This window comes from Giraffa tippelskirchi, chromosome 10, assembly GCF_054371585.1.
Source record: "Giraffa tippelskirchi isolate mGirTip1 chromosome 10, T2T-mGirTip1v1.2.pri, whole genome shotgun sequence".
In the NCBI taxonomy this organism is placed as follows: Eukaryota; Metazoa; Chordata; class Mammalia; order Artiodactyla; family Giraffidae; genus Giraffa; species Giraffa tippelskirchi.
This window is the reverse complement of record NC_137284.1, coordinates 148,517,692-148,544,105: the sequence shown is the minus strand read 5'-3', so window position 1 is coordinate 148,544,105 and position 26,414 is coordinate 148,517,692. Positions and strand designations below refer to the sequence as shown.

Sequence of the window (26,414 nt, the reverse complement as noted above, 5' to 3'; positions counted from 1 at the left end):
TACCGAATGACTAGCCAAGTTGAAAAAATATATCTGAGTAACTGTTTGAATTGTTTTAATTATCCCGCTTCCATTTGACGATACAGTCAGTTTCACCCAGTTGTATTGATAACATTCTTGTGGATTAGATGAACTTACTCATGCAGAAGGGGCCTGGCCACGGTGTCCCCGCGGCTGTGAGCATGGTAGAAGAGGGTGTAGAGATAGGGCAGAAGGGTATAGCGGATGGTCAGGTAGTGCCTGGAGGAGTTCAACAGCAGTGAGTCGGCGCCAAACGAGGCTGGATCCTGGGCCTGGAAAGAAACAAGAGGTGGTAGTTGTCATCTGGTTTTGCTCTCAGAGAAGCAGCAGGGAGCGGTGAGGTCCCTGCTCAGGAACTGAACCTGAAAACCAGGAATCCTAGCCACTAGACCAGCAAGGGTTAGAGGCAAGAAGCAAATTTTCCCAGGCTCTTGCCTCTGTTTGAAAGCAAGAGTGTTTCAAGGCGGTAAACCGTAAAAGCAGGTGCAAAGTTTATTATTAGAGACAGCACAAGTGTGACAGCACACAGAGAAACAGTCTGTTTAGTTAAGACAGAAGCGAGGCAGAGAGGCATACCTGGATACAAAGGGTGTGGGCATCGCAATGAGGAGGGGCTCAGTGAAGAGGTGGTTAAGGCATTTATATGGAGCAGTTCTTCTGGGTCTTTGTTTACCTTTGGCCAACTATCTAGTTTCTTTTTCCACCTCTGAATTGCCCTAGGACCCTCCTCCCCAACATGCATGTGCAACTTTTTCCCAAGATGGGGAAAAAGTCCAGTCCTATGGGGGGCCTTAGCATCACCTATTCTGGGGTGGTACCCCCTCCTTTTTGATCCCCAAGGAGGCTTCCTGCACATGTGCAGTGTTCCCCTTGCCCCAAGGAGGGGAAATGACCTTGATCTTTTACTCAAGCAGGATTTGACTCCTCTCTGTTCCTGCCATGATCATTATCTTAAAGTGCCCCAAGTCTGACTATTTACCCTGTTCTTTTTTTTCTATCTCAAAGTGCACATGGGAGGCTGTAAATACCTAGCCTAGGTTGTAAATACCTAGCCTGGAGTCCACTTGCCTCCTTCTTCAGAAAATGTAAACAGGAGGCTAGTTATTAATGCCTAGCCTGGAGCCCATCTACCTCCTGCCTCAGGAGGATCTGCAGAAATCAGACTCCGTTCATCACAACTAAGAGTTTTATTCCTGCCAGACCTGGAGCTACCTTGCAACTTTGCTTCTGAGCAATAGGGTTGAGAAAAGGGAATTCATTTCACCCAGTAAGTGGCCACTCTTCACCCTGCAATGCCTCCCCCTCGTTCATTCTAGGGGTGCTCTGTTGGCAGTGCACGCTTTCTTAGTTGCTCAGTCATGTCTGACTCTGCAGCCCCATGGCTCCTCTGTCCATGGGATTTTTTCCAGGCAAGAATACTGAAGTGGGTTGCCATTTCCTCCTCCAGGGGATCTTTCTGGCCCAGGGATTGGACCTGAGTCTTTCGTGTCTCCTGCATTGGCAGGCGGCTTCTTTACCTCTGAGCCATTGGGGAAGCTCTGCTCTCTCAGTAGACTGCCATTTAAATAACTTTGAAGTATTTCCCTATTTTGATTCAAAATGAGCAACATAGATAATGTGTCTAGAGGTTTGATTGAAAACCTTCACAGACTCGCCATTTCTTTGACTGCTGCAGCAGAAAGAGCAGAGGCCACGGCAACAGAGCATTTTAATGGCACAACAGGAGTTCTGGTCAATTGCAAACAGTGGTCCCAGTTAGCCTAAGTGAAGTACCAGGGAGGAAGTTGGCTCAACAGATTTCTAGGTGAGGATGCAAGTAGATCCAGTCCTACTGAATGCCAAGTCTATTTTGATCATACCTCCTGGGAGACTGACTTGCCTTGTAGCCTTGGCTATTGTGATTCCTGGAAAATGGATAGAATGCTCCCAGCTGCATCCACCGTCTGCAGAGCTCTTCAGAAGTATCCAGTAGAAAGCCACATATGTCAGCACCCACCTGGAAGGACACATAGACAGTGACAGCATGTGGCCCTCACTTCCACTGCTGCCCCCTGCTCCTGGGCTTTGCTTTCTACCGGAGACCTGCCAACCAAACTTGGCTGACCTCTTCCTAAGAAGGCGAATGCAGTGTGATGGAACTGGGCTGGGTCCCGTGTCCACTCCCCACTGCCAGGTGACTTCAAATGAGTTACTCAACCCTCTGTGCCTCGGTTTCCTCATTTTATCAAAGTGGGCACTCTAGGGTTTTAGTAAATGAGATGATGCAAGTAAAACATGTGACGCACAATAGCTTTTTGGTGAATAGTAACTAGAAATACTGTTGATATTATCACTTTGACCACAGCACTGGCACAATTAATTTTCCAACAGCTAAATCTGATCAGGTCATTCATCTCTTCAAGAATTTCCAGGGTCTCCTGCTGCTCGTCCTCCGGTTAACTAATGGTAACTGGCTGCAACTCACCTTTCCAGCATCATTTCTCATTCCAGTCCTATGTGCCCATCCTTACAGATACATCAAATGCTCCCTCTTGCTGGTCTTGTTCAAGTTTATTTCTCAGTCTTAAAATGATCTCCCCTAACCATTAGTCTGATAAACATACCTACTTTTAAGGTTAAACTCAAGTGCCATCTTCTATATGAAGTCACTATTGACTTCTTCCCGTGACTCCCCTCGTTTCTTGTAATCTTATTAGAGTTGAAAATTCCCTTTCTCAGCATTTCTTTTAACACTTAAATTATATGTTCCTATTGGCACTTTTACCCTAGCTTGCCATAATTATGTGTGTGTGCTTGTGTATAAACTTGGTGGGGGGGAGGGAAGGAAGGTGTTTCCATCACTGTATTTGTGTTTCTCCCCATGTGTACACCTAGCTGAATACTTTGCTCAGGGTAAGAGCTCAATAAATAGAATGTTGAATTTGACTAAAAGATCCCAAAGCCGTATCTAGGATGCTGACAGTGTTGTGCTTCCTCATTTGGGTGCAAAATACACAGATGTGTTTCGTTTGTGAAAGTCATCATCTGTAACCTTACGGATATGTGTACTTTTTCACATGTAGGTTGTACTTTAATTTAAAAAAAAATATTCCAATGATACCACTTTAAGGTGGTATCAAGGTTCTATTTTTATAAGGCAGTACAGGAAAGAATGTCGTGGTATCAGTATCATACTAATGTAGATGAAGCAGTGCTCACCAGACACTTAATCCTGGGCCGTGGAGGGCAGAGGAGGGGAAATTTATTACTTGAAAACCATCTAGAATGAGGCATTCTGGAGACTGGCATGTGGACTCACCATTGGGATACCAAAAAGGTTGAACTCAAGCATGCCAGGGATGGACCATCGAAGGTCGTTCCAGGTGGCTGCATTGTCTCCTAACCAGTGGGCTGCAAACTTGCCAGAACCCGCAAATGTAGAACGGGTTAAAATGAGGCTTCTCTTGTTGGGGAACACAGTCTTGACAGTTCTAGACAGGGAGAGAAGGAGTCAATGTGTGACCTTAGTGAGTCTTAGCCCAGAGGTTAATTTGATGATATTGAAGCTCTCAAGTTAATACCCTACTCTTTTCTTCTAGTTCTCTCCTATAGGGCTAGATTTGCTATTGGGAGCAGACTGCCCCATTGAGTATGTTTATATTTTGTTTTGTTTTAGGCATTTTATGTACATCATTAACTCCATAAAATCAAATTTCACTAGACTGATACTGAGCTGGTACCTAAAATCCCAAAGCACATGAAGTCTGTAAGCTACTTAACCCTCCATACACCAGTTTATAGAGTATGGCAGAGAGGAAAATACAAGAAACCTTGGACTCATGCAGAAATGAGTCCAAATTTTGCTCTTACAATTTATTAGCTGTTTGACCTTGGTCAGGTTACTTCTCTTTCTTTCTTCCAACTTTCCATTCATGCATTTATTCATTCTTTCTTTCATTATATACTTTCCATAAATATTTTTCAGCTTCCTTCTTCCCTATGGGTTTCCCTGATAGCTCAGTTGGTAAAGAATCTGCCTGCAATGCAGGAGACCCCCGTTCAATTCCTGGGTCGGGAAGATCTGCTGGAGAAAGGATAGGCTACCCACTCCAGTATTCTTGAGTTCCCCTTATGGCTCAGCTGGTAAAGAATACACCTGCAATGCAGGAGACCTGGGTTCAGTCCCTGGGTTGGGAAGATCCCCTGGAGAAGGGAAAGGCTACCCACTCCAGTATTCTGGCCTGGAGAATTCCATGGACTGTATAGTCCACAGGGTTGCAAAGAGTCGGACACGACTGAATGACTTGCACTTTCACTTTCTTCCCTACGTGCCTAGGATTTTCTTCATTCATGCAATAACAACAGCTTACTAATCTCAACAAGTTCGAAAGAATAACATAGTGGCACCTGGAATTTAACAAGACTAAGAAGCTGATGGTGTATTAAGTCAATCTGACCATGTACTGAGCCCACAGCGATAATGGCCTTACTCGGCAGTGGCGATGGCCATGGAGTAGCCGTACAGATTGTGGATGTCGTACTGCTGTCCCCAGTGCTGCACTGCATCCATGCAGATGCTCTTTCTGAACAGGTACCCATCCAGGATTTCTGCGACCAAAGAGGGTTCGGTCAATGAGAGCCTGAGCTACGCATTGCCCGTTTCTCGACTATCACCAGACATGGCGGCTCCCTGAGCAGGCAACTCTGTGGCCATCCTGGAAGTGTCTATACACCATCCGCACAATCAGAGAGCTATATACACCTGCAGTAGTTTCTCTGTTATGCAAACGATTGTGCTGACTTGCCACCCACACACATCCTCCCACCTGGGTGCTCATGTGACCAGAAGCAAGCACTTAGAAGTAAGTGGGTCCAGTCAGACTTGAAGTTAAACCTGAAGTCTGCAGACTTAGCTGAGTGGTCCAAGAACAAAAATATTTATTAAAAATAAATTTCTCTCCCTTCTCTCCACTGACCAGATACTATAAAGGATGATCGACCAACCTGTCTTTCATCCATCCAATCTTCTCTGCTCCCTTCATACCACTCTGGTTCAGATCCAAATTACTTTGGATCTTAACCATTGCAATCATTTCCTTAATGGCTTTTTTACCTCTGATCTATCAACTTTCTAATTCATATTAGAAGCACACATAATGCCAGATCAATATTTCCAAAACCATTTGACTGCCATATTTCCATTACTAAAATATCAGTAATTTCTATCACCAAAAGAATGAAGACTCCCATCTAAGTCCCTTGCTGTTTAATCTTGACCCACTTGTTCCAATTTCTTATTTTCTCTCAGACTGGAAGTCTTCAAAAGATGCTATAATTCTAGCAGCTTATTCCTTTCTTAATCAAGATACTATTTCTCTGTGAGCCTCTAGTTTTCTTCAAAATACAGCAAATGCTGTGATCCTAGGGCCACACCCTGGGAGATTCTATTGGTCAAAGTTCAATCAGATCTCTCTAGCATTCTGTTCACTGACACTGACTTTGTCCTCCCAAGCCATGGATTCTGGCTTCCTCTTATCCTGTCATCCAAATCTCTTCTTCACTCTCTTAATTTGACCAGACTTGACTTCATCTGAAGCCCAGACCTAGTTATCTGGTCTCTCTCTGGTAAGCCCTGATCTGTCTGGGTCCACTCTTGAGAGCAAATGAACTAACTACTAACCTCTGGTTTCTGTACCATATCTTCTCTGGACTTTCCCCTAGAAACAGCTCAGATGTAAGCAGAAGGACTAGGTTGCCCCTTTTGAATTTATGCCTCATCTAAGAAAGCAGAGTGTTTTCATTTTCTTCTCTAGCTTTCTTTATATGGTACCCACATTTTCCTTCCTGTATGCAGTTTATATACAAAATCCCTCAGCAGGTTGTTCATTTCTATCCTCATGAATTTAAAATATGAGATATGTGTTGCCACTTTAATCAGACTAATCAACGCTTACTGGGAGTGAATGGGGGATAATTTAGATTGCTTGTGGAACATCCTGAGACTGAGCCATCCACAAAGTTGGAGACTTCATTCATATCCTACGAGACAAAGAGCAAAAACTATTAAGAAAGAGTAACGTTTCCTCATATGTTATACAGATGGTGTCTTTTTTTTTGAAGGACTCAGAGAAATAATTCTACATATTTCTTTTCTAAAGAGACCCTCAGGTTAAAGAGAGAAACAGATGTTCCTGCCCTGTCTTCCCTACCCATTGAAGGCTTTGTGGAGAAGGTTATTAAAATCCCTTCAAAATGACATACATCTTCAATCATTTAAACTGAAACATTTCTCAAAATATTGGGTTGGCCAAAGGTTCATTTGGGTTTTTCCATAACATCTTACAGAAAAACCTGAATGAAATTTTTGGCCAACCCAATATTAGGTGAATCATATTTCAATTTATATGATCCCCTATAAATCAACTTATATTGATACGTTCTCTAGATATGCAAATATAGCTATGAATACACACACATGTAAATGCATTTACATATATAAACATATGCAGAGAGACTGAGTGAATAAGCAGGTACCCACAGCTGTGCAAGTGAGAGGTCTATAAAGATGCACACGGAAATACTGATGGCAGATGCCCTTGGTTGATATCATTTTCGCTCTTCTCATCTGTTTAGCTCTTCTGTTTGCATTTTCTACCTTTCTCTTATAAATAGAAGAATTTCAATGCTAGCGCTCCCTAAATTGTGTTGAACACCTCCTGCTTTGCATTGGTTTTCATTCGATATTAGTGTATGAGACATTTGTCCTTTCTGTAGCCACAGGTCTGTCCACACCTGAGTACTCTGGCTCTGGTCAGTGTATCCAACTTGTCCAAGTGAAAGAGCCCTGAACTGGCCATTGAACCACTCAGATACTTTGTGACAATGACAGTGTCTTCCCTGGTGGCTCAGACGGTAAAGAATCTGCTTGCAATGCAGGAGACCCAGGTTCAGTCCCTTGGTCAGGAAGATCCCCTGGAGGAGCGCATGGTGATCCACTCCAATATTCTCGCCTGGGGAATCCCATAGATGGAGAAACCTGGTGGGCTACAGTCCATAGGGTTGCCCAGAGTCAGACACGACTGAGCCACTGAGCACGCACAGACTTGGACAGAACTGCTTCCTGAGTTTACTTGCAGTTCTAACAGTCTGCTTTTGAGTCTAAGCTACATGTCTTGGTAAGATTATTTGAATAGTAAGAGAGGGAATACTTAGAATTACTGTCGCTCTTGCTTTCCTCTCCTCTTCTTGACCCTGTGCTCCATGATTCAGTGACAGAGAGATACAGTCTGAATTTTAGCTGCCTATTCAACAGAATGTTAAGAACTCTAGATAATAATTGAGAACCTACTGTATAGCTCAGGGAAATTTACTCATGATACTCTATGCTTTGTGACGCTCTAATGCTCTATGATGACCTAAATGGGGAGGAAATACAAAAATGAAGGGATGTATGTATACGTAGAGCTGATTTACTTTGCTGTACAATAGCAACTAACACAACACTGTAAAGCAACTATACTTCAATAAAAACTAATTTTAGGGAAAGAGGAAAAAAATGTTAACTCACAATCCAGATTCCATCAAACTCTACTTGAGTGTGGAAAAGCTCAAATTCATTTGTCCACCAAGCAGTACACTTAGGGTTGGTATAATCAGGAAACACAGTTTTTCCAGGCCAGACCTGCAGGAAGAAAAGAAAATAATTAATCAGAGAAAGTTAAATGAATACGGAGTAAAATAGAGTACTTTACAAAGAAATCCCTAATATGATTATGGCAACAGTGCTACTCAGACATAGGTCACTTTCAGTTAAGGATGTGAAGCACTTCAAATACTTAGAATAAATAGGAGTTGTCAACTGACACTTGGAGAAAAGATGTTATTTCCGAAAAAATGATTAAATCATTGTTAATGTTCAACTCCCAATCCCGGGAATATAAATGAGGGAGTGGTGGTGGTTTAGTCACTAAGTCCAGTGCAACCCTTGCGATCCCATGGACTATAGCCCGCCAGGCTCCTCTGTCCATGGGATTTCCCAGACAAGAATACTGGAATGGGTTGCCAGTTCCTTCTCCAGGGGGTCTTCCTGACCCAGGGATCAAATCCGGGTCTCCTGTATTGCACGTGGATTCTTTACTGACTGAGCACAGGGGAAGCAAATGAGGAAGAGCACTGTGTAATTTCAACTGATGCATCACAAGCTGTAAGTTCCAACCATCAGTCACTCTTCTCTATTGTCTTCCTATCCACTTCCTGTCAGACACTATGCACTCAGGTCAGCAAAGATATTAGAAGTGAAGCAGCAGATAATACTTTGATGGAAGACAAGGACAAATAGAAATTTGAGAAAGAACTAGTCAAACTTGTCAGATAACAGAAAAATTAAGTAAGAAAAGGAATGAAACAGTTCCACTGGATTTGCCAATTTGAAAATAACTGGTGCCATTTGTCAGAGGAGGGACGGGGGAAAAAAGCAGACTGCGCTCAGCTAAAGAGCAAATAGGGAGTGAGGAGGGAAATATTCAGTATCTATGTCTATTGTTCAAAGGGACTTTGCTCTGAAGGGAATGTAAGAGCTCAGATGGCTGGTAGGTATTTGGAGATGAAAGCACAAGGGCAAGTCGATCCCCAGCGAATTTGACAACTGAAAATGTAAAACAAAACAATTATACACACACACACTCACACACATGTAACACAGCCACAGCACCCCCACCAGCTCCTAGCGTCCCCACGAAGTTACCTCCCCAATGAGTGGAGTCACACCATCTGAAGTGTTCACCCATATCTTCATATCTGAACCCCTGTCATACGGGCCATAGGGATTACTTAGGGAAGAGTTGTTGGAGATGGCAGGATCCTAAGAAGGAGAAAAATACAGTGAGGAACCTAGCTTTAAGCCAGAGGAACTGAAAGGAGATTGGAAATTGGGGATGAGGTGGGGAGAGGGGGCTTCAATGACAAAGAAGAGCAAGGACCTGATGTGGGGGTATAAGAGGACTGCCCATACCACAATGATGACCAGTTTCTGTCCGTTATTGTGTAATTCTTTAACAAACTCAGGGAAGCCCTTGAAAGCTACTGGATCATAAGTGAAGTCCTTTCTTGCATCCATGTAATCAATATCAGCGTACTGAACATCCTGAAAGAATACACAAGGTCCACAATTTATGGGCCCATCCCTGGAATCAGATTAGCTGCATCACTCTACCTTGCTGTCTGGCCCTCTGGCATTAAAGTACAATCTAACAAACAAACCATGACAATCACCCACACACAAAAAATCACTAAGGCTGTCAAAACACATCCATTACCTAAATGCTGTGCCATGAACAGTAAAGAAGGGAAGGGGCTGTGTCTCCCACCTCCTCTCCCTCATTTGACTGTCCCACGTTTTGTTTTGTTGCTTCTCTTCTACTTTGAGCTTCTTTGACATTGATTCTTTCCTAATCTTACTCTTACAAAAACAGTGGAGCCCAGAATGAAATTGACTCTTGCTCTAAGACCTAAATGTCTGCCTCCAAGGGCATGGGGTAGAGGAGAGAAGAGGATTATTCCAGAGACCTTTGGGCTTTTCCCTCTGCATCTCTTGCAAAACCTCACTACTCATTATATAGTTAGACACATTCAAGTGCAGTCATTTAAAACATAAAAATATGTTATTACATGCATGTACTATATCCTTTTGCTCACTTAAACTATGAAAATAAATGTCTTGAGAAGTCAAATAAAAGATGCATTATGTGAAATGTAATCAATACAGTAAGCATAAGAAAATTTTACTATTAAAACATGTGGTAAGAAAAATAGAGAAAGAAATAGATTGTCTCCCAACGCCATAATTGTGGTCTCTAAGTACTATTTCCTGCTAAAGAACCAGTTGCTTTAAAGGAATGGTTGGCCTGACAAAAAAATCTGGCATTCTGAATATGTAAAAATATTTTTGTTATATATTAAAAAAAAAAAACTCATGAGGAGAAAGTATAAACAGATGTTCTTATTCCCCAATTCTTTTATTTTTGGAGCATTTTTTGAAATCTTACTCACATAAGGCAGCTGTGCACCGCGATTTCTCTCCACGACTTCTTTCATGTTATCTAGAGTTCCATAGTCATAACGACTGAGATGGAACCCAAGCGCCCAGTATGAGGGTAGGGCTGGCCGTCCAATGAGCTGAAAGAATGTCGTAAAATGAAAGTTAGGAAATACTCTGCTTTTAAAAGAATTTATTCTGAGCATTAGTTTGGGGGCACAAAATATACCCACTTCCCAACACACTATTTCCTTAATGTTAGATGCTAGTCTATTTTTCCAGCCCCTTTATAAATCATGGAGAGTAGGGTCAAATTGCAGTAGCACATTTGTAGCAGCTACTTATAATATTAACAGCATATGTTTATAAGTCACACTTATATTAAATTTCATTTTCTCTGTGCTATTTAGGATTTCTTTAATCATAATCATGATATCATAAGTTTACCTCTAGATATTCTTGAACAACTTGCTCTGGAGTGTTCCCCAAGAACACATAGAAGTCAAGAATGCCCCCAATGGTGCGGTAAGTGACAGCTGGGGTGGGCTGGAGGAAAACCTCTTGAAGATTAAAAATGAAGCAAATAAACATTAGAATTTGTTCCAGAGTAATAATTACAAAGTTTTAGACCAGAAGATCCCCAATCATCTGAACACTAATGAAGTAATCCTAATACCTCGTTTTTTAATAAAAAGGGACAAACTCTGATGGTCAAAGTCCACCCTCACAGCCTGAGAGCAGTCAGAGCATCTGTTCTGTAGCAGATTTTCACACTGGTGACTGGAGGATTTTCAGTGTTGTATCAGGATTTCATGAAAAAGCAACCAGTTTTGTGAAGGGGTTCGGAATAAGCCACCATGGCATAAGAATGATTATAAGTTGAAGATGTTTGAGTTTCTGAAATCCCTCATCAACCTAAACACAGAGCCTCTGATAAGAACTCTGCTGTCAGACTGCCCTGGTGGTCCAGCAGTTAAGACTTTGGCTTCCAATGCAGGGAGGGGGAGTAAGTTTGATCCCTCATCAGGGAGCTAGGATACCATGTGCCTCACAGCCCAAAACCAAAACATAAAACAGAAACAGTTTGTAACAAATCCAATAAAGACTTTAAAAAGTGTCCACGTCAACAAAATCTTTAAAATTAAAAACTGCCAAGAAAAGAACTTAGTTGTCATAAACCCCCTACCCTAGAGCAAAACTAATGTTCTCTGAGACAATAAATTGGCAGCACTCCCAGACATGGCCACAAGAATATCCAACTCCCACTATTTTCCTAAGGACTCTCTAATCTTTCCAAAAAGTCATTTATTGTCCCATTAAATGCCCTCTCACCCCTTCAGGGAGTTATTTGTTTCATCCTAAGTAACTTTCTTCCTCTACTTATTAAAATGGTAGTGTTAGTTGCTCAGTTATGTCTGACTCATTGCGAACCCATGGACTGTAGCCTGCTAGGCTCCTGTGTCCATGGAATTCTTCAGGCAAGAATGCTAGAGTGGGTAGCCATTCCCTTTTCCAGGGGATCTTCCCAACCCAGGAACTGAATCCAGGTCTCCTGCATTGCAGGCAGTTTCTTTCCCATCTGAGCCACCGGGGAAGCCCATTAGGATGGTGTGTCAGCCCCAAATTCTAACCACCCCTTTGAGCTGCTTATTGAGCACTCTTGTGTGTAAGTATGTCACACGTGTAAATAAACTCGGTCTTTCTCTTGCTAACCTGTCTTTTGTCAGATGGATTCACAGGCCCGCAAATACCCAACTTAAGAGGACAAAGAAAAAAATTTTCTCCTCTGACATTCACAACTACGGAACATGCTCTTCCAATCCCATTACCCATCATTACTACAGGAATATATAACCCAGCTAGACTCACATAGGTCGTAGCCTCAGCGGATCTCACATCAAGCAATAGCCACACTAAAATAATGTCAGAGATGATATTATAAATTCAAAATCTCTCTAAGCCCCCACTGCAATTCTCAAAGATGAAGTCTCCCTATCACCTTGATTTGCATTAGGGATAATGAAACTAGAATACCTCATAACACCATACACAAAAATAAATTCAAAATGGATTAAAGACTTAAATGTAAGACCAGAAACTATAAAGTTCTTAGAAGAAAATATAGGCAGTATACTCCTTGACATAAATCACAGCAAAATCCTCTATGACCCATGTCCTAGGGTAATGGAAATAAAGACAAAAATAAACAAATGAGACTTAATTAAACTTAAAATCTTTTGCAAAGCAAAGGAAACTATAAACAACGTAAAAAGACAACCCTCAGAATGGGAGAAAATAATAGCAAATGAAACAACTAACAAAAGATCAGTTTCCAAAATACACAAGCAGCTCATGCAGCTCAATATCAGGAAAACAAAATTCCCAGTCAAAAAGTGGGCAGAAGACCTAAAAAGATATTCCTGCAAAGAAGACATACAGATGGCTAGTAAACACAAGAAAAGATGTTCAATGTCACTCATTATCAGAGAAATGCAAATCAAAACTACAGTAAGGAATCACCTCACACTGATCAGAATGGCCATCATCAAAAAAATCTACAAACAATAAATGCTGGAGAGGATGTAGAGAGAAGGGAACTCTCCTACACTGTTGGTGGGAATGTAAATTGATCAGCTACTATGGAGAATAGTATGGAGATTCCTTAAAAATCTAGGAATAAAACTACCATATGAGCCAACCATCCCACTACTGGGCATATGCCCTGAGGAAACCATAACTGAAAAAGTCACGTGTACCCCAATGCTCATTGCAGCACCATTTACAATAGCTAGAACAAGGACACAACCTGGATGTCGATTGACAGATGAATGGAAAAAGAAGTTGTGGTCCATATTATTGTTGTTGCTGTTGTTGTTGTTCAGTTGCCAAGTCGAGTCTGACTCTTCGTGACCCCATGGACGGTAGCACACCAGGCTTCCCTGTCTCTCACCATCTCGTGGAGTTTGCCCAAGTTCATGTCCATTGAATCAGTGATCCCATCCAACCATCTCAGTAATATTCCATTGGAATATTACCAGCCATAAAAGGGAATGTATTTGAGTCAGTTCTAATGAGGTGGGTGAACCTAGAGCCTATTATACAGAGTGAAGTAAGTCAGAAAGAGGAAAAGCAAATATCATATATTAACGCATATATGTGGAATCTAGAAAGATGGAACTGATGAACCTGTGTGCAATGGAGCAATGAGATGCAGACAGAGAGAACAGACTCATGGACACAGTGGGAGGAGAGGGTGGGGGAATAGAGCAGCACTGAAATATAAACATTGCCACAGGTGAGACAGATAGCTAGTGGGAATTTGCTGTACAATGCAGGACGCTCAACCTGGTGCTCTGTGACTACTTAGAGGGGAGGGATGGAGTGGGCGGTGGGAGAGCAGTTCGAGGGGGTGGGGACATATGTACGCCTACGGCTGATTCATGTTGATGCATGGCAGAAACCAACACAACATTGTGATGCAATTATCCTCCAATTAAAAAGGAATAAATTTTTAAAAAAATCAATCTGGTCAGGCTTAGAGGGAAAGGTCACAGGATCCTAGATACTCTAAGCCTCCTCAAATTGTTTTCTGGTTCCTTTCAGCCACCTGAAACTGCACTTGCATTACTTCAGTCTATTCTTTGACTATCAGGTAGCTTAGAATCATCTAAGATTCGATTAGGTAGCTTAGAATCATCTTGTATCACTTGAGTTATTCTCAAACAATCTGGTAAAAAAAAAAAATCAGAGCCTAATTTTTCAAATTTCCAATTCTTTGCAAACTGATACTTTTGTAAAATAACACAAAAATGAAATACTAGAAAAAAGGTTCATGCGTGCACTTGGGTGCTACAGCAATGTTTACTTTCAGTTTCTACATTCATCTTACTGTAGACCTGAAACAGTCTGTGAACCCTCCACAAACCACACTTTGAGTAGCCCTGATCTAGTCCACTGAGTCTCAGTCGAGAAGAGGGTAGGGATCAATATCCTATGCTGATCATCAACTCTGGGATTCTGACACAACTCTTCTTCCCCTATAGTGACTGAATCATTGCCCTGGGATTGTATGTGACTGGTACAAGCAGAAAAATAGTTAAGAATCATTGATCTGGTCTAAAACCTTCAAAGATAAGGGAGTGAGCTACTTTCTGGAATCCTATGATATTACCATGAGATCTTAAACAATCTGAAAATATTCTGCATGGCCTTCAACACTCACCCCACTTTACCTTGCTACCCTTGGTGTCTCAATGAAACATTCACCGCTCAGTTGTATCCCATTGATTAGGCTCAGCTATTAGAACAATTGGGCTTCCCAGGTGGTTCAATGTTAAGAGAATTTACCTGCCAATGCAGGACATGCAAGACATGCAGGTTTGATCCATGGGGTGGGAAGATACCCTGAAGTGGGTAATAGCAACCCACCCTAGTATTCTTGCCTGGAAAATTCCATGGAAGAATAAGCCTGGTGGGCTACAGTCTATGGGGTCGCAAAGAGTCGGACACAAAGAGCATGCACACACTAGAAGAATTACCTGTTTTTCACCAAAGCTGATATTAACCCCTGTACTGGATGGATGTCTGAAGAAGGAGAAAAATAAATTGGTAGAAACTGCCTCAGAATAGATTACAGGAAAGGTTAGCTGTTGTAACTCAAGAATAGACAATATTCCAACAGAGGCAACCAGACTGAACAAAATCATAAGCTAGGAGAGGACACTCAACTCATGTCCACCATGGGTCCACAGGTAATGAAATAGGGATGACACAATCAGAGAACATATGAGACCCTAAAGGGCACCATTCCTTTATCATGATGCTGTCAGAAAGGGACTGAAAGTCATTCTTGAGTACTTTTTTCATGAATATTCCTTTAGTTTTTTACCCATGGCATTGCTGTTCATCAGAAACACTCCAAAGGACAATCCACTAGCATCTTCAAGGCACAGGAAAAACGTCTGTGCACCGTACAAGTTAGTTCCATCCTGCAGAAAGACAGTTTAAAATAAAAAATTTACAAATAAGCCCCACGTGGCCAGAAATAGCTTAGGAAATCAGTATTAATCATGCGAGAAATGGACAAAGGAATGTGTGGTCAAAGAAGACACAAACTTCTAATACAAGGTCTATATTTGGTTGATGTTAATCAAATGAAGTACTATTTTCTTATACAAAGAGTCAACTGTGAGAGCTTATGATGTGTTAGGATGTAGGAGAATAGGAGTTTTGAAACTGTAGTTCGTAAAAGCTCTTCTCTACAGGTATCAAAAACAAACTCATGGTTACCAAAGGGGAAACGTGGCGGGGTGAGGAGGGATAAATCAGAAGCTTGGGGTAAACATACACACACTACTATCTATAAGATAGATAACTAAAAAGGATCTACAGGGAATCTACTCAATATTTTGTGATAATTTATATGAGAAAAGAATGAATATATGTATATGTATAATTGAATCACTTTTATGTACACCTGAAATTAACAGAACATTGTAAATCGACTGTACTCCAATAATTTTTTTTTAAAAAACACAGCTCTCCTCTCAAACAGGCTTGACCTTGACTCAAAGAGGTTTGACCTAACCACACCTGCAAAAACTCCATCAAGCCCTAATATAAATCAGGTACCATTTAATTTGCAACTAGATGGAGCTCTATTTAAGATATATGGTCTTCTAGTCTATACAAGAGTAAACATTAGAACTTAAGCTGGACTTCTAGACTTTAGAACAGTAGTTCTCAACCTCGGCCGCATTCTACCTCAATTGAAACAGAATCTCTGGGGATATAAGCAGACATCGATAGTTTGTTGAATTTCCTAGGGTGATTCCAAAGTGTAATCATGTTTGAGAATCACTGCTCTGGGATAGCATGTCTCAAAATTTGGCGTGCATAAAAATTACAAAGGAACTTCATTTAAGTGTGGGTTCTAATTTAGTAGTTAGAAGAGAGACCTGAGAGCCCAAATTTCTCATGTGGTGTTACCTGTACTGCATACTTCAGGCAGCAAGGATCTTAGGCTCCTTACTAAACAAGCATCAGCAGCCATATCCCAGAGGACTTGCTCTGAATCAACACCTGTCCTGTTTTTCTGATGGGATGTGGTGTGGTAAGGAGCATGGACCAGGGGTTAGATCTTATCTCTGTTCCTTACAAACTATTTTTTGTTGTTGTGTTTGTTGTTTAGTAGCTAAGTTGTGTCTGACTCTTTTGTGACCCCATGGACTGTAGCCTGCCAGGTTCCTCTGTCCATGGGATGTCCTAGGCAAGAATACTGGAGCGGGTAGTCATTTCCTTCTCCAGGGGATCTTCCTGATCCAGGGATTGGATCCACATCTCCTGCATTGGCAGGCGGATTCTTTACCACTGAGCCACTAGGCAAGCTCTTCTTTGGTTTTTGGTTTTCTTTTTTACATTGTTCTATTTATCTGGCTTTTCTAAACCTCAGTTTCTTTGTCTGTTAGATGGAGTAAACTAAACTTATTTTTTTGGAGTTCTTTTGCTAAATAGAGATGATGTATTTTTAAAAGTCATTTAATAAATTATTCCTCTAATTTCCTTTCATCCAGTCACTAGTTCTGCTTAATCAGGAAAGTTGCTGAAAAAAACTTGAATGTAGCATTTCTGAGTCTAGAAAATATCTCTACTTTGAATTTTAGCGGTAAAAACAAAACAGAGAAAAAATAAAATAACAACAATGAAACTTTATTCCTTCTATTCTCTCACTGTCCCAAACATTCCTCACGGAAAGAATGATTAATACAGAATTTTAGTTGATATTTTATCCTATTTTGCTGACAAACCTGGTAAGTTGGTGATTTGTAAATGTCAACCTAAAATGTGGTGATCAGAACCAACATATTGTGCAGAATCAATATCGGTTTTCTCCACAACTAGTTAGCTCAAAAGGAAAATAAAATAAAAGTAGATGGTATTTATTGAGCACTTTCTATGTGGCAGACACTCTTCTGGAGACTCTATGTGTATCCGTTCATTTAATCACCATCACAACCCTATGAAGTAAGTATACTACCCCCATTTTATGAATGGGGGACTAAAGACACAGAGGGGTAACCTGCCCAGAGCCACATAACTGGCGAGTGCTGTTGTTGTTCAGCCACCAAATCATGTCTAACTCTTTGTGACCCCACGGACTGCCACATGTCAGGCCTCTCGTCCCTCACCATCTCCTGGAGTTTGCCCAAGTTCATGTCCATTGAATCGGTTATGCCATCGAGCCATCTCATCCTCTGTTGCCCTCTTCTGCTACTGGTGAGTAGCAGTGCCAGAATTCAGACCCGGTAGCCCCACCCTAGCATCTTACTCTTAACCATTATACTGTACCACATGTACATCTCTTCATGACAAATAGATGGGGAAACAATGGAAACAGTGGCAGACTTTAGTTTTGGACGGGCTCCAAAATCACTGCAGCTGGTGACTGCAACCATGAAACTAAAAGACGCTTGCTTCTTTTCTTAGGAAGAAAAGCTATGACCAACCTAGACAGCATATTAAAAAGCAGAGACATGACTTTGCCAACAAAGGTCCATCTAGTCAAAGCTATGGTTTTTCCAGTAGCCATGTATGGATGTGAGAGTCGGGCCAGAAAGAAAGCTGAGCACTGAAGAATTGATGCTTTTGGACTCTGGTGCTAGAGAAGATTCTTAAGAAAGAAGAATTCTGAAAGAAGATTAAATCAGTCCATCCTAAAGGAGATCAAACCTGAATAGTCATTGGAAGGTCTGATGCTGAACCTGAAGCTCCAATACTTTGGCCACCTGATGCGAAGAACTGACATTTGAGAAGACCCTGATGCTGGAAAAGATTGAAGACAGGAAGAGAAAGGGACAACACAGGATGAAATGGTTGGATGGCATCACCAACTCGATGGACATGAGTTTGAGCAGGCTCCGGGAGTTGGTGATGGACAGGGAAGCCTAGTGTGCTGCAGTTCGAGAGTCGCAAAAAGTCGGACATGACTGAACGACTAAATTGAACTGTACTGCTAGGAGTGACCTGCAAGAAGAGGCTATGATATTCAGTGAAGGGGGGCCCATCTGAAAGCTTACCCCATTGGGGGTTGTGTCCCTGGCAAAGATGGGCCAGGTCTTCCAGTTCATGTCATGCCGGTACTGCTGGTGCACGTGTTCTCCCAGTCCGTACACATTGGCACTGGGCAGTCGGATGGAGAGCTGCAGGAACTGGTCAGCAAACAGCAGGGGCCCGACGCTGGAGTCAAGCCTGGACACAGGTAGAAAACATGGGACAGGTGGGCAAGTGGTGTGGAGAGAATGCAGCTGCTTAGAAAATTGTCATATACTCAAAGACTCAGTGTGCTGCGCTGTGCTGTGCTCAGTCACTCTGTTGCGTCCGCCTCTTTGTGACCCCATGGGCTGTAACCCACCAGGCTCCTGTGCCCATGGGATTTTCTAGGCAAGAATACTGGAGTGGGTGGCCATTTCTTTCTCTAGGAGATCTTCCCGACCCAGGGATGGGACCCAGGGATCTCCTGCATTGGAGATTGGATTGGATCTCCTGCATTGGAGATTGGATTGGATCTCCTGCATTGGATTATTTACCACTAGCACCACCTGCTAAGTCACTTCAGTCGTGTCTGACTCTGTGCGAGCCCATGGACAGAAGCCCGCTGGGCTCCTCTGTCCACAGGATTCTCCAGGCAAGAATACTGGAGTGGGGTGCCATTTCCTTCTCCAAGCACCACCTGGGAAGCCCTCAAAGACTCAATGCTCGCTGTTTAATCGGCCCCATTTGCCCTCTTGTGATATTTTCCAACGGATATCAAGAAAGAGATCCGTGCCAAATAATGAGAGAGTTTGAATGGCACATTTCTTAGACTTGTCCCCCTAATACTTTATCACGTGACCATATTATTCTTACGTTATAGTAGATGCTCCACAGAGAGCTACTGGTGCATAGGTGTTAGAAAGATGGAAGCAAAAAAGGGACAATAAAGAGGAAAAAAGACCTAATGTAAGGAAGAAAAAGAAAAAGGACACAGCCCAGTGCCAGGCCTATAGTAAATGCTTAGTAATAACAGGAGGAGGAGGAGAAAGATGAGGAGGAGGAAGGAGGGGGAGAAAGAGAAATAGTGGAGCAGGAAGAAAGAAAGAGGCAGAAAGGCAGAGAAAAGTATGCATGTGAAGGTGGAGAGTCTGGTCACCATCAGTGGGCTTACAACCTTCTGGAATATTATAGAAAGGCATTCTTTTTATAACCTTCAGACTCAGCTCTCTAGGTAAGTTTCCAAAACTTACAGAACACGATTGTTGCTCATTCTGATCACTTTGATGCCAAACGGCTGTTTGGAGACCTCAACTTTATACGTCAAGGAAGAGGCAGCATTTCCTGTGAAGTGTTGCACATGTTCATGGGGCACTTCGTATCTCTTCTGGTTTTGGTCAGTTAACTGTCCAGAGAGGTTAGCAAAAAAAAGTCAAAATGAAAACATCTCTACTTTTTCTAAAACAGAAGCATGCCTACCAATACCATGCTTCCCAACATCTATGCTCCTGGCACTGGAATCTGGGAAGCAGATGACATTCTAATCTGAAATTATATCACCCAATTCAGATGTTGAACGCTTGGACATAAGTTAGTCTTTAGGTAGAAACATATGCTGTAAGTCTGCAGACATGACTTATCTCTAGAATTTTCAAAGCTGCGATCATTCTTTTCTTCCCCTCCCTACCACATTTCACGTGGTATCAAGGGAAAATGCATGAAAGCCAAAACTCACCAGTGAACCCTATAACATATATCTGGGAAATTATCACACTGAAGGAAGGCAATATGTACCTTCAACATACAGGTGCTAAGTAAGAAAATGACAGTAGAAAAAAATATTCTATTAGCAAATTTTTCTCTTTTGTAGTAACTGCAGTCCTCAGGAAGGGAACAAGCACCTCTCAAAAATTTTTCTAAATAAGCAGGTATCATCTGATACTGCTCATATGTGGAATCTAAAATATGATACAAATGAATGTATTTACAAAAAAAAAAGACACAAAGACATAGAAAACAAACTTACAGTTACCAAATGAGAAAGGAGGTTGAAGAGGGATAAACTAGGAATTTGGGATTAGCAAATGAAAACTATAATACATAACATGTATTAACATATCTATAATACATAACAAAACCATAATATATAACATAGATATTTAACAACAAGGTCCTACTGTAGAGCACAGGGAACTAAACTCAATATCTTGTAATAAACTGTAATAGAAAATAATATGAAAAATATAAACAAACAAACTACAACCTTAAAGTGGAAACGGTTAGACGTCTGGTATTCTGCTGTGAGAAGGACATTGTTGACATCATTTCCAAACAGAGATGGAGAAGACAACCTTTCCAGCTGGGCTGTGAATCCTAATGTGAAAAAAGAGAGAATTTTCAGAGCCAGCTGTGTAAATTCACAAACAACAGCCACATACAAGTGAGCTTTGTGTCAAAGGGGCTGGCGAAAAGCCTTTACTTCCCATCAGAAGAGGAGACACAGATGTGAACCTCATCATACAACATACCACGTTTGGCCAGATTCTGCAGCTAGATATTGCTATTACCTTATTCTTCTCCAAAATCTGAATAGAAACATCCCTCTCCTTCTGTCAGCCCATCAGTCACTCCTATACCCTTTACACTCTCAGTCCTCGATGGGCTCATGTCCATTATTCCCTCTCTGTCATCTTCACGTTACATCACAGGTGATCACAGGCACTAACGCCATCTCCTTAGTTACATGACACACCAGATGAGAGTCCAGACCTGATTAGGAAAGTCCATCAGGCCAAGAGGCCCTGGAGGAAGAGCATGCCTCTTCCTTTATGCTAAGAGCCTCCCCAAAGTGGTCAACTTCTGTTATCCCCAGAATGTTCATTATTATGTCTGCATTTTAAGATGGGAGAAAAGAAGGGGGGATGTTTAGTCTGTGAACAGTGACAATGACTAGCTAACTTTAATAAAATGTTGATGAAATTGGAATTGTTTCCATATCATTAAAATTGCATTGTATTCGAGTTGTTGGTAGTCTCAGAGATGACTGAGTCCAAAAGTCTCTCTTTAAAAGTTAGAAACTTGAGGAACAAAGAGATCACAACGTTATGCAACAAGGTTACATAAGGAAATGGCAACCCACTCCAGGATTCTTGCCTGAAAAGTCCCATGGACAGAGGCACGTGGTGGGCTATAGTCCAAGGGGTCCCAAGGAGTTGGACCCAACTGAGCACACTTACACACACATAAGGACAAAGCCAGGGACAGGACATGTATCCCAACTCTTAAGACAGAGAGTGACCTTTTCCCTTGATGCCAAAATAGATTCCAGTCCATGGTTGAGGGCATTGCCCATCCTATCACAGGCACTGTGGCCACACAGAGCAACACCCTGCCTGCTGCTACAGCTCTCTGCTGCAGTGTACAGAGCCACCCTCCAGAGGACCTGAAGTTCCTTCTTCAGGGCAAAGTTCGGCTTACCTGCATTTGTGTTCACGAGGTCGCCCCCTACTTGATAGCCATGACTTTTAGAATAGTAGCACCAGGGCATACTTATGGTTCCCTGAGGTCTCCAGCAGCAGCCACGCTGGTCACAGGTAGCCTGAAATAAGAGATCAGTCAGAGTAACTCCATTCATTGCTAAATACGATTGGAGCCTGTGGTCTCATGAACCTTGTTTTACAAATAAGTAACCTGATAGTCAGAGAAATCATGCTGCAGCCCAGTCAATGCAGTGTTTGCCCTCAAAATTCGTTTTTATGGCTAACATCCTTCTTTGTTACTGTTATCATATAACAGTATATGATTGCAGTGCATTCTATACCTCTCATCAAAATAAAACTGATAAATTTATTTAAAGATTCTAACTACAACATAGTTATATCACCAGTAACCCAAAATGGGCTTCCCTGGTGGCTCAGATGGTAAAGCATCTGCCTGCAATGCAGGAAACCCTGGTTCGATCCCTGGGTTGGGAAGATCTCCTGGAGAAGAACATGGCAACCCACTCCAGTATTCTTGCCTGGAAAATCCCATGGACAGAGGACCCTAGTAGGGTACAGTTCATGGGGTCGCAAAGAGTTGGACATGACTGAGCGACTTCACTTTCTTTCTTTTTCTAACCCAAAATGACAAATACAGCTTCATTAATTTTGGTTTTGGCTTTTTAAAAAAAGACTGTGCAATTAGCTTTACTCAGAAGCTTTGAAATCAAAATAATTTTGCTTTGACTTTTAAATGTGTATATTATATATCTGTGTATTTAGTATATGTGACATATATGCATATATATTATGTATATTCATTAAAAATATATATATATACATTTTTATATAGTCTCTCAATTCATCCCAAGGCAAAAAGCAACTGTTCCATGAAACCTGAATAGATTCTAATTCTTATTTTAAAAAGTTACCTGCCTTTAACTATAATTAATGACTCAATCACATGGATAATACAGGCTTCCCAGATAGCACTATTGGTAAAGAGCCCTCTTGCCCATGGAAGAAACTTAAGAGATGTGACTTTGATCCCCGGGTGGGGAAGATCCCCTGGAGAAGGAAATGGCAACCCACTCCAGTATTCTTGCCTGGAAAATCCCATGAACAGAGGAGCCTGGCAGGCTACAGTCCATAGGATCACAAAGAGTAGGACATGACCGAAGTGACTTAGCCTGCATGCACGTGGATAACTAAAATGAATACAATCTCTTTCTCATATCAACTAATCTGGAAGAAGCAGCCAAATTAAATAAAACATAATGCAAAATACTCTTGAAGAGTAATAATAAAATATTATAGCAAAAATAATAGGTTGTGGCTTCCAAGATTAGATTACAGAATGTCTCCTGGCTTACTCCCTGTCTTTCCCTTATTCTGTTGGAGCCCTCACTCTGGGAGAAGTGAGGTGCTGGACTGCAGAGTGACCGACATGGTGAGGAACTGAGGGAAATCTCTGCCCGATACCCAGCAAGGAACTGAGGCCCTCAGCCCAACCATCCTTGAGCAGCTGAATTCTGCTAATAATTACAGTAATCACAACACACTCCCTTGAAAAGGATCATTCCTCCGTCCCAGCAGACACCTCGACCACAGTGTCGGAAGCCTATAAGCCAAGAGCACCCAGATACACCAAGGCCAGATTTCTGACCATAGAAACTGTGAGGAAATAATGTTTGCTGTGCCAAGCTATTATTTTGGAGATAATTTCTTCCACAGCAACAGATGATGAACACACCCTGCTACATTATTTTACAGATGAAGAACCTCAGGCCACAGAATTCAAAGTTCACAGGGGTGAAGCGATCTGCCAAAGCTCACTTAGAAAGCTGTTGAGAAGCCAAGGGTCAAAATTCAGTTCTCTCGCTCTGTTTCTTTGTTTCCATAGTCTGGGTTAAGTATCTGCTGAACATACTTTCAGGGGGATATGGGAATGCTTTACAAATGTAAGACACATAAAAATTGCCTAGATATACGAACAATTAGATTTAATCAAATGCTAATTTTTATGCTAATAACTGATATTAAGGATCAAAAAATGGTGTCCATCTATGGTTTCTATTGCTATGGAATCAGGCTTCATTGTGAACTCAACTAGTCCACAGGTTTTGTTTTTTCTTTTCAAAACCCATTCAGATGAAACTTCAGTATAACAGGAAAAGAGACAGGTGTTGAAAAGAGTGTTAAGTAGAATGGTTTCAGGATGCTCCCCAGAGCTTAATAATCTCTTCATTGAACTGGAAAGGGCAAAGATCAAAGAGCGGCCCAGGCAGCAGGAGAAGTGTTGGCTGCCTGGAAACCCTAGGCCCTGCAGCTGAGCTAAGCAGTGATGAGAAGCAGTGTGGGAAGAAGCAGAGCCCAGGCACACAGACAAGAGGGTAAAGAGTATGCGAAATATCGGAAATGAGTTGCAGAGCAAAGCTATGAAAAAGACATGAAGAAGATTAAAGGCACACAAAAAGAACCAGACCTAAACCCAAGACACAAAACACCCCTTTAAGTCGAACCTGAGAATTAAAATTTAAGAGAAATTGCCAAAATAATATAGGGTGTATCATTTCCAATACAGTACTGAGGGGAAAAAAATTCTCAATGCAAAAAATAAGGAAAGAAAACATGTATGTGGGAGTGAAGGTGAGCGGGGAGCAGTACATGAAAAAAAAGAGCAAATGGAAAACATGAAATGAGACTAGTTTTTCAGGTCAATTACTATATGGCTTAAATAATTAATTTAGAAAACAAAGATGATCTGATTACATTTACAGAAATACATTCAGCTGAAGTGGCTTATGGACAGCACACCCAAAATTTAAGCTTACAAAAGCACAGAAAATGGGAGAAACAGCTACGTGAGAAGAATACTAACCCAAGGCTGCTAAGTCGCTTCAGTCGTGTCCGACTCTGTGCGACCCCATAGACGGCAGCCCACCAGGCTCCCCCGTCCCTGGGATTCTCCAGGCAAGAGCACTGGAGTGGGTTGCCATTTCCTTCTCCAACCCAAGGCTAGAACAACTATAATAATAGCTGACATTATTAGGGAGACACAGAGTCACTGTATGAAGATGAAAGCTCACCAGGAAGATATGACATCTCAAACCTGATATATACCTGATAATAAAGACTCCAGGTATTTACAGGAAAAAGAGTTAAAGAATCAAAACGTAAACCCAAAAAAGATATTAATTATATCATGGAATAGTTTTAAAGAACTCCCTCAGTAATCGATAGATAAAGTAGACAAAAAAGTAAAGCTGCTTTGCTTTTTGCTTAATAGATACATACAGGCTCCTACACTAACACAAAGAGAAACACTGGCTTGAAATCAGAGATGGTGAGAAACCAGATGCTGAAGACACTGTTTATGACCTAGGCAAGCTCTGCTCCACCTGAGTCTTTCTCCTCCAACCCTCAATCCTTCTTAACATTTAGAGAGAGAGGAAAAGAAACAAAAAAGCAAGTATTTAGTATCATAATCAAACTTGAAAGAAAAAGGAAACCTAGAATCCAGTCTTATCCATGAATGCAAAAACCTAAAAGGGCACACAGCTTTAACAACAGAAGTCAGCAACGTATTAAATAAAGAGTGAGTGGTGCTTCTCCCAGAAACACAAGAATTGTTTAATACTAGGAAACCCACGGCATAATTTGTCATAATTTATTAGAGGAAGTATACAACACAATCCTTTAAGATGATCAGCTATTCAAGATAAAATTCTTGGCAAACTGAGAATAAAAGTAAGTTTCTTAGTTGGATAATGGGTATCTACCTAAAACCTATAATAATCATCTCACTAAATGTGAAATGTTAGAAACATTCCCTTTAAAATAAGAAAAAAAGGGTAGAAGACCCATATCTATGACTTATTATAATTAAATATGTATAGGACGTCCTAACATTACAAGACTAATAAGACAAGAAGATAAAGAAAATTTGCTGTATGACTCAGGGAACTCAAACTGGGGCTTTGTGACAACAGAGAGGGGTGGGATGGGGTGGGAGGGGGGAGGGAGGTTCAAAAGGGAGAAGACATATCTGTATCTATGGTTGATTCATGTTGACATATGGCAGAAACCAGCACAATATTGTAACACAATTATCCTTCAATTAAAAATAAATATGTTTTAAAAAGAAATATAAATTAATTAATTTTTGAAAAATTGTAAAACAAAAAGGATGAAGCTAAGATGTCATTATTTTCTGACATAATATTGTGTAATTAAAATCCAAGAAAATGTATAGAAATAAATTTATACAAAATAAGTTAATGATTATATTAGATCTTCTGCTTTCTTTTAAAGTTATAATTTTTTTTTTCTTTTTTGCTTTTAGCGTTCCTGGAATTGTTCCTCGAGATTGAGCTTGATTACACTAAAATATAAAACATCTGTTCATTAAGACAGCATAAAATAGGTTAACACCACCTCATAACACCAGAAGACATTTGCAACATGTATAATAAAAACAAAGAGGAGAATCTAGAATAAGGCAAGCAAGAATTGTGTACAAATAAGAATGAGTTGAAAATAATTTACTGATAAGACTACATATGCCCTGGAATGTGTTCATCATTCGGTCATTAGGAAGCAGCAGATCTAAGATTAAATTGAAAAATCAGGACCTCAGCAACTGTAGCATTTATAAAAGATGGCAAGCAAGGTTGCAAGGACAAATGCAAATAGGTGAGAAGGAGGCATACCAGGTGCAGCAAGAGTCAGCCTGAGTGAGTCAGAATTAGCCATCTCCTGCCGCTGGAGGGAAAGGGTCCACAGTGGACTTTGCTCATTCAGCCCTGCCAACCATTCTGTATCAGGTGCTGGTTCCTCTAACCCTCCATCCCTCCATCCTGTTCTCACTATAC

General features: G+C 41.2%; 1 protein-coding gene across 1 annotated transcript in view; it reads right to left on the bottom strand.

The window, feature by feature from the left end:
- LOC145523659 (maltase-glucoamylase-like) overlaps positions 1–26,414 on the bottom strand; it is a 340,029-nt gene that overhangs the window by 143,878 nt on the left and 169,737 nt on the right. Inside the window, exons 5-19 of the mRNA XM_081534360.1 lie at positions 21,539–21,659; positions 20,325–20,434; positions 19,315–19,466; positions 18,109–18,280; positions 14,922–15,021; positions 10,481–10,593; positions 10,048–10,173; positions 9,011–9,142; positions 8,744–8,860; positions 7,568–7,681; positions 5,955–6,039; positions 4,491–4,608; positions 3,320–3,491; positions 1,901–2,017; positions 139–293 (exon numbers count right to left, since the gene is read on the bottom strand). Coding sequence (XP_081390486.1) covers positions 139–293; positions 1,901–2,017; positions 3,320–3,491; positions 4,491–4,608; positions 5,955–6,039; positions 7,568–7,681; positions 8,744–8,860; positions 9,011–9,142; positions 10,048–10,173; positions 10,481–10,593; positions 14,922–15,021; positions 18,109–18,280; positions 19,315–19,466; positions 20,325–20,434; positions 21,539–21,659 — 1,904 coding nt within the window. The remainder of the gene's footprint in view (positions 1–138; positions 294–1,900; positions 2,018–3,319; positions 3,492–4,490; positions 4,609–5,954; positions 6,040–7,567; positions 7,682–8,743; positions 8,861–9,010; positions 9,143–10,047; positions 10,174–10,480; positions 10,594–14,921; positions 15,022–18,108; positions 18,281–19,314; positions 19,467–20,324; positions 20,435–21,538; positions 21,660–26,414) is intronic.